Source organism: Phaethon aethereus, assembly GCF_964289735.1.
Source record: "Phaethon aethereus genome assembly, chromosome: 10".
In the NCBI taxonomy this organism is placed as follows: Eukaryota; Metazoa; Chordata; class Aves; order Phaethontiformes; family Phaethontidae; genus Phaethon; species Phaethon aethereus.
In genome coordinates this window covers 13,860,179-13,868,604 of record NC_138586.1, presented here as the reverse complement: position 1 = coordinate 13,868,604, position 8,426 = coordinate 13,860,179, and the positions used below count along the sequence as shown (strand labels likewise).

Below are 8,426 nucleotides of genomic sequence, written 5' to 3'. Positions count from 1 at the left end.
TGTCTAGTAGACGGTCGTGCCTTTTGGGACTGGGGGAGATCAGCACATTTTTTGCCCTGGGACTCTGGGAAGTCTCTTCCCTTTTTTTGCAGGAAACTTTCAGCTGCTTCTGTATATGCTAAATAAACAGACAGCAGTTGGTGAAGAGGAGTCGCAGCTTGCCCCAAGCCGAGCGTGAGCGCTAGGGTGGCACTGATGCCTCCATGCCAGACGCTGGTGGGACAGCAGGCGCTGCGACATCCTTTGCCCACCCCAGGTCCGTAGCCACCCCGCAGCACCCATTCCCTCTGCCGCGTGCAGGGGCGGGACAGAAATGCCTCTCGAGATAACGTGGGCGCCGGGTCCTGTCAGCTGCCAAGCTGCTATGTCCATCTTTAGCCTGCTCTCCAGTTACCAGCCACCTCCTCCAGCTGCCTCCAAAGATAGGCAAAGCCACCTCCCGGTGCCTGGGCTGGAAACTGCGGGGACGCAGAGCAGGGATAAGATTGATAGGATTTTTGTGGAAGGAGTGAAGGACGCCACAAGTACGCCTGAGCTATGGCATCGCTGTGCTACAACAAGGGGTGCGGGCAGAGGTTTGATCCTGAGCACAATGCCAAGGGTAAGTGGGCTCGTCTGCCTTGCACCGGGGTGAGCGGGAACGTGTGCTGCTTTTCCGGTCTGTAGCCTCGGCCACCACGCTGCAGCGTGAGCTGCCGAGCAGGGCTGAGCCGAGCCCAGCGCAGGCAGTCCGCGTGGCAGGAGCTGGCTCAGGAGCTGCTGGGCTTCACGGGTGGCTTGTGGGCAGGATTGCTCCTCCTGAAAGGTTCTGCCTCACTTTTCCTTTTCAGATTCCTGCCTGTATCACCCGGGTGTCCCCATCTTCCACGATGCCCTGAAGGTGAGTGGGGCAGGAGCAGGGGCTGCAGCTGCAGGGAGGGACCTTGTGCCTGGCGGGATTGCCCACACCTGACCAGTTTGTCATGTCCCGGTGCCTAGGGCTGGTCTTGTTGCAAGAAACGCACAACAGACTTCTCCGAGTTCCTCTCCATAAAGGTGAGTGACGTGCCAGCCCAAATGCATCTGCTGCTCATCTGTCCTCTCTTCCTTGTCCCAGCCCTGTCCTGTCCTGTCCCATCCCTATCCCATGCCAAGGCTGCTCCCTTCGCCCTGCCGGTCGCGGATTTCCTATCTGCTTCCAAGGAGTCTGCAAGCAAAGGTCCTCCTTCCAAAGTGTGGGGCAGGTGCTGGTGCTGGAATGGGCTGGGATCCCCCACCAGGATACTGCGGGATGAACACAAATGCCCCAAGAGCCAGCACAGCTATGAATGTCTGAGTGGTCCTGGGAGGGGGAGAGGAGGCAGCAGAGGCTCGGGGATGTGGGGGGCTCTTGCTGCCCTTCACCTGCCAGGCTGGGATGCAGCAGAGCTGAGACCTGCCTGCCATGGCCCCAGTGAGGCTGCCACACCATCTTGTCCCTGGGAATCCCTATGGACACAGCTCCTGTCCTGGTGCTGCAGGACACAGAGCCACCAGAGCAGCTGCCAGGTTAGGGAGGGCAACGCAGGCATCAAGGTTGTCTCTGCTGCTCAGGGATGCACAAAGGGGTTTCACAGCAAGGAGAAGCCCCCTGAGCCTTTACACCAAGAGGAGACCTCAGACAAGCCAAAGGCCAAACCAGTGGAGGAGCTCATCATCCAAGGACCAAAATCAGCTGAGAAGATGCAGCAGGAAAGACCAAGGTGAGATGGGCTCAGCTAACAGTGTTGCCCTGTTGTGCCCCTTCTTCTGCACGTGTCCTGCCCTTGCTGCTTCCTCAGGAGAAGCAATGACACTTAAATTGCAAAAAAACCTCACTTGGCCTTTGCTGCTGCTGTTTCCCAGCTCTGATGAGCCAAGACAACCGCTGCCAATTAAAGTATCCAGGTCTCTGGAGCAGGCACTGGAGAAACTGAACCTGTCCTCCAAGGACGAGGCACCTGAGGGCAGTTGCACAGGTAGTGACGAGCTGATGGACAGCAGTGCGGTTGCACGTGGCAAGTTCAGTGTGGGGTTTTGCATGGCAGGTTCAGCGCAGGATGGCGGGTGCTGCATGCTCAGCCACCTGCAAACCCACAGAGCTGCATCTCAGAGGCGTGTTGCAATGGGCTGTGCTCAGGGGCTGTGCCTGCTAAGCTGGGGAGCTGGCAGTGGGGCTGGGGAGGGTTTGGGGGCAGGCGTGGGCAGCGCACGCCTCGGGGTGAAGCTGTGTTGCTCTCGCAGGGGTGGCGGCTGCCCAGATGAGAGCTGGCACCACCTGCAGGAACGCAGCCTGCAAGGCGGTGAGTACCCAGCAGGGTCCCATCTTTGCATGGTCTGCACCGCACGGTCGGGAGCATCGCAGGTCCGGCGCAGGGGCTTGTCTCCCAGCTGCCACCAGGTGCGGGGCAAGGGTGCCGGGCGGGTGGGAGGTGGCAGCACCCATCGGCTCCGTATGCTCCTGCTCATCCCGTCCCTGGAGCGGCTGCCTCTGTGGCCTCCCAGCCACATTCCTGCAAGAGGCTTCCAGATTCCTGGATTGGTGGTACGTTTGCATTTCACTTCTGCTAATTGCTTGCAATGAAATACAGCACATATTCAGGATAATTTCTTGCAATGAAATACAGCGCATATTCAGGATATGGGCATACAGAAGGGCTGCTGCCAGGGTCGTGGGGATGACACTGGGGTCCCAGCAAGGCCGGGGTAGCTGCCCTGCTCGCAGGGAGTAAGTCCTCACAGATGCTGGACCTGGCAAAAGGATGATGTTGGCCGTCATGCCGTGCCCCATACAAGGATCTGCACTGATGGGCAGATGCCTGGCTGTGCCATGCCGTGCCATGCCAGAGGCACAGCTGAAACTTTCCTCTATTACTTGCTCCACAGATCTACCAGGGGCCGGAGAGCAACACAGAGGTTTGTACTTTCCATCCTGGCGTTCCTGTCTTCCATGAAGGGTAAGAAATAACCCTTTACTGGGGAGAAAACTGACCTGGCTGAGGGCTGAAAGTGCTGTATCACAAGGTTGTGTGGCCTCAGCAGCACAGCTGGTGCAGTTGCGGGTGACACTCCCCCGGGTGACAAGTGGGCAGGGGGAGCTGCTGGTTCTGAGCCCCTGTCCCCCAACACCCTGAAGCCCCCTGCGTTCCCTCTCCTGCTCCCACGGGCGCTCCCCGCTCAGGTCACCCCGCTCTCCCCAGGATGAAATACTGGAGCTGCTGCAGAGTCAAAACGACGGACTTCAGCTCCTTCCTGGAGCAGCCGGGCTGCAGCAGCGGGCGGCACTGCTGGGCTGGGAAGGCGGTAAGGGGGCTCTCGGCACGGGCGGCTCGTGTGAGCAAAGTGCCATTACTGGCACCTGAGGAGTGCTACTTCTCTTGCTCTGCATTCACACGGGTTACTGCATTTAATCATCTTAATTTTCATAATTGCCAACAGATGACTGTGCAGGTTTTGAATGCCTAATCTTCACCCATCTGCTGCTTAAAATGCTGCTCCTGCATTCACAAAACGTGTCAGCTCTCACACCCGACAGGCAGATGTGCAACAGGAAGCTGAATGAGGCAGGAGCTGGCCCCAGGCACAGCATAGCCGGTGCTGCACGCTACAGGGACAGGCAGCTGAGCATGGGAAAAGCCCTGCAAAAGCCCCAAAAGTTTTGACAGATGACTGCAGATGACTGAATTTGGTTTTAATGAAGCTTTCTCTCTGCAACTGCTTCCCAAAGAGGGACCTCATATACATAGTGACATGGCAGGGCAATGGGGAGAAGATCCCAATTCCCAATATTGTGTGTGTGTAAGTTTCCCCAGGAAAGCTCTTGGCTGGAATCAGGCTTGAGCTGGGAAAGTTGCACCAAAGCAGCCCAAGATATCCCTGAAAATGCATGGTGTTCCTCTGAGCCAGCACTGCTCTGAGCAACCCCCTCCGAGCCTAGTCTGTTCTTTGTCCTGGAGCAGAAAACATATAGTGGATGTAAAGGAGACTGCAGTGAATGAATCATGATGTTGTCATGCAGATGCTTTGTGCTAATTGACACCTGAGTTTGGGGCTGGGATTCCTCCTGGGCCATTTCTTTGACTGGCAATGCTGAGGGCTGCAGGGGGTCTGTCTCTTGGTGATGCTCAGAAATGGCTGGTAATGCTCAGAAACTGGCCCTCCATACCGAGTTTCCTGACTGTGCACAGCACTTATGTGCTTGGGCACAGTAGAGTGACTCTGGAATAAGAAGAGGATGTCTCTGTTCTTAACACGTCTTTCTGGAGCAACCCCAAGCACAGCACAGATGCCCCATGGCAGGGGCTGCCCACCTTTGCATGAACGACCTCCCCTCAAAACCTGCACAAAAGGCAGGGTTTGATCTTGCTTAGCTCAGCCAGCACTCTGCCAAGGAGACATGCAAAGGAGCATCCTCCAGCACAGGCATCCCCTTTTTTTGGGTGTGTTTGGGCTAGACACCAGGCTGTGATGGGTTCTTCTCCCCAGCAGGACAACAAGGCGGTGTCGTGCCGGCAGGACTGGCACCAAACCAGCAGCCAGGTGGTGGTGACGGTCTATGCCAAGAACCCTCTGCCTGCCCTCAGCAGTGTGAAAGCCAACCGCACCGTGGTGAGTGGGCCTGGCAGAGCTGGGCTGCAGACGCACACTTTCAGGGCACCTGATTTTGATGGGCCAACAGCCAGGAGCCAGCTGGGTGCCTGGTGCTCTTTGATGGCCTGTTTGGTCTGTTGCTGCAGCCAGGGTTGGCACTGCCAGCCTGCCATCCCTGAGCTGAGAGCCCGGTGGCTTCGCTGCTGCAGCAGCATCTGCCCAGCTGCTCTGGTCTCAGTGGGTGGCTTTGCTGGCATTGAATCCCTTGACTGGTGGCGGAGGTGAACCTGGCATGCTCTGAAGGAGGTGAAATGCTCCCAGGTGCTGAGGGGGATCGCCAGACTGTTGCATCGGAGCCAGGATGTGGGATGCGTTACAGTGCTGGGAAGCAGCTGCGTTGTCCGGGGGAAGAGCTCTGGCAGTGCTGTGCTACCCACTCAGATAATTTTCTGTTGATCTTTCAGCTTGAGGTTCATGTCATCTTTGAAGGGAATAAGATTTTCCAGGCAGAACTGGATCTCTGGGGGGTAAGATCCTGTTTTTTGATTTCCTTATTCCAGTGGTCTACGTGGGGCTGGGCTGCAACGCTGCGAGGCAGCCTGTGCTCTGGGAGAAGAATTTGCAGCCCCAAACACAGGTTCCCATGTAAGGAGAATTACTCTGCGTAGTCAGGATTCTCAGACTTTTGAAAAAGCAGAAAAATGGTTGTTACTGCAATTTCTGCACAGTCCTTCCTGTGCATGGAGCATGAAGCAGACTTTGACTTTAGTATTGCATAGAAATGCTGTGGCCCCTGGGATGCTGTCTCTTCCCTGGCTGGCACATCTGTGGAACAAACAGCCATTTCATACTCCCTCCCTGGGTGTGATTCATTGCCAGCTCTCGAAGCCTGGCGAAGAACACGGGTCCACCACGGCTGTTGCAGCAGAGAGGACCCGTTTATCCCCAGAGCTCCAGTTTTCTATAGCAGCAAAGGTTCATGGGGAAATTAGGTTTTTCTCTATTGATCCCACAGTGGTAGCATCCCCTGGGAGCCACGCCAGGACTGTGTCTGGGCTCAATGCCCATCTGACTGCTCTCCACTACCTGAGGCACCCTGGCTACTCTCTTTTAAATGCTGCCACAGTGCTGGCTTGCTCTTGTTGGGATCACCTGGGAGTCAGGTTGTATAGCCTTTATACCTAAATAAACCGGCATTTATAGCCATCTCTGCTAGGAAATGCCTTGGGGGCTGTGAGGAGGACTGTTTCGGAGGCTGCTGGTGGCTGTACCAATCGATCCTGGACTAATAGCAGAGCTGGATGTCACTGCTGGCTCTGTAGGTGTCCTGGGTTTGGTCCCAGACTGCCCCGAAGGGTCTTGGGCCCAGCAGGTCCCTGACCCCTCCTGCAATCCTGCTGCGCCTGTGGGCAGGCAGCGGTGTAAGGGGAGAGACTTGCTCTCTGATTTCTCAGCTGCTTGCTGGCTGGGGAGAAGCAGCGAGACTCAGGAATTTGCATGTGCGTTTCTTGCCTTTATTTCTGGTGTGTGCTGCCTGCGCCTGCAGGCAGCAGAGCGTGCTGCCGGGTGTGGGTATGCCTGCGTCTCAGCGCAGCTTACTGCCGCGGGGAGAGGGCTGGGCCGCAGCTGTGCACGTGGCTGTGGCTAGCTTAGCTCTCCTGGGCTCTGTACCGGTACTGTGGTGCTGCTTAGATGTAACACCGTGAAGCTCATCTGGAGCCCAGCTTTCATCCTGCTCTCTCTTCTGGCACGTGAGGAGGGGTGATATCTCCTCTCTTCTCCTCTGGTAGGGCTCTGCCCGTACGGGGAAGGATGAGCGTGTGCTGCCTGCTCCCTCCTGCCTAGCTCACTGCACCTTTCCCTCTCTCTAGGTCATTGAAATAGAGAAGAGCTTTGTGAGCATGGTCCCTACCAAGGTGGAGATCACGCTTTGCAAAGCCAGCCCTGGCTCCTGGGCCAGGCTGGAGCTCCCCCAAAGCAGATCACACTCCCGTGGTGAGCAGGAGGAGGCTGCCAATGCAGAGGAGCCCAGGGCAGTACAGGGGGAGGACTCGGATGACAGCTTGAGCTGGTCGGAGGAGGAAGATGAGGAACTGGAGATGGGAACACCGAACAACTGACAGTCAAGTGCTTCAGCAGCTGAGCAGTGCCGGCTCCTGTGTTGTTGGGGACCTTGGCATCAGCTCTAGAGGAGCAGACCCAGCCCAGAGCCACGTGCAGGCTGCGGCACGCCCTCTCCCCCAGTCAGAAGGGGCAAATAATAAAAACCAAGAGCAAAGGTTATACTCTGAAATTCCTAACAGGCGCTTAAGACATGTCAGCGGGCTGAACCATGCCATCTGTCTCTCCCTCCCCTGTGCTCAGCTGGGGCAGGACAAAGGGAGGAGCTGCCTTGTCTGCACCCCAGGCAGCCTGTGCCAGCTCTCCTTGGGGTTAGGGTGCCCAGTGTTCTGCCTGACCCTGGCATTTCCGGGGGCTGCATCGCCCCGGGGCAGCAGGGTGAGCTGAGCTTAACCCCCCACGCCACCTCGTTCCCTCTGCGGCAGGGAAGGGGAGCTGGGCCTGGGAAGTGTTAGGAGCGAGATGGCGACTATGGGCATGAGGGAAATCTCATCACTGCCTGCGGCTCCAGCACGGATTTGAAGTCCTCCTCTTGCAAAGACCTTTATAGGTGTGAAATTGCGCGGGTGCGAGAGGTCGATACTGACCAAGTGACAGGCGATAAGGAGGCCGCGGAGACGGGGTATCCCTGCGGGGTTTTGCTGTGTAACACCTCCCAAGGCTGGGAAGAGGGCGGAGGGCGGCGCACGCCATTTACCGACTGTACTAAAATATTCAGGTGCTAAAACCCGGCGGCGGAAGCGGGCAGGGCCCGCGCGCGGCCGTGGTCCGTCCCCGTCCCGCGCGACCCCGCCGCCCCCTGCGCCCGGAAGCGCTGCACCGTCCCGCGACGGCGCGCTCCCGCCGCGGCGCCCCCTGGCGGGCCATCCGGGAGCGGCGGCGGGGCAGAGGGCGCCTGCGCGCGGCGGGCGCGGGGCGCGTGCGCGCGGCGGCGGGGGTAGGGGCAGGGGCAGGGGCGGGCGCCGGGGTGCGGTCGGGTCGAGGGTCTGCCGCCGCCGCCCCGGGAGCAGCGGCCGCCGGCGGCGCGGGAGGTGAGCGCGGGGATGGAGGGTGGGCGGGGGCGCGGTGCCCGTGCGCGGGGGCGGGCGGCGCCCCGGGCTGCCCGCGTGCGGCGGCGCGGGCCGCGGCGGGCCCTGAGGTGAACTGAGGTGCGGTGGTGGCGGGCCCGCCGGCAGCGGAACGGCCTCCGCAGGCCCCGAGCTCCCCGCGCGCCTACGGGTGTGCCTCCTCAGCATTGCCGCCGGGCGGAGGCTGGGGCCGGCGGCACGCTGGGAAGATCCTCCGCGTCCGGCCGCCGCTAGCCGCGCTGTCAGCGGGGCGGTGGCCCGGGGCCGGCGCTGGCCTCTCCCGGTCTGGGACCTGCGGCGATCGCGGTTTTCTTCCCGGGGGAGGCTGCTCGCGCGCGGCCCGCGGCTCCTCGGCACCTGTCCCGCTGGGAGGCGGCCGGCGCCGGGAGAGGGAAGGGCGAGCCCTGGAGCAGCGGCGTAATCGGCCGCCCGGCCGCGGGGCGAGTGTTTTCCGAGTTTCCAGAGGCAGTGGGGAACGGGATGCACGTCCCGGCTTCTGCGCTCGGCGGTGTTCGTGGAGGTGAATGCGCTCATCAGCGGGCCCGGAGGTGCTGGAGGCTCAAGGGAAGGGGGATGTTTTGGGACCAGCTTTTCTCTGGTCCCGTTTCTCGCTCAGGGATGTGCGGGAAGCGGGAATGGGCCCGTGGGCAG

At 59.6% G+C, this 8,426-nt stretch overlaps 1 protein-coding gene across 1 annotated transcript; it reads left to right on the top strand.

The window, feature by feature from the left end:
* Positions 1-537: 537 nt before the first annotated feature.
* On the top strand, positions 538-6,707 carry ITGB1BP2 (integrin subunit beta 1 binding protein 2; the record flags this gene model as incomplete). Its single annotated transcript, XM_082004188.1, has 11 exons — positions 538-601; positions 831-880; positions 979-1,035; positions 1,573-1,721; positions 1,864-1,976; positions 2,242-2,300; positions 2,884-2,954; positions 3,198-3,300; positions 4,486-4,605; positions 5,052-5,114; positions 6,459-6,707. The coding sequence occupies 11 exons, from the start codon at positions 538-540 to the stop codon at positions 6,705-6,707; spliced, it is 1,098 nt and encodes a 365-aa protein (XP_081860314.1).
* Positions 6,708-8,426: the final 1,719 nt, after the last annotated feature.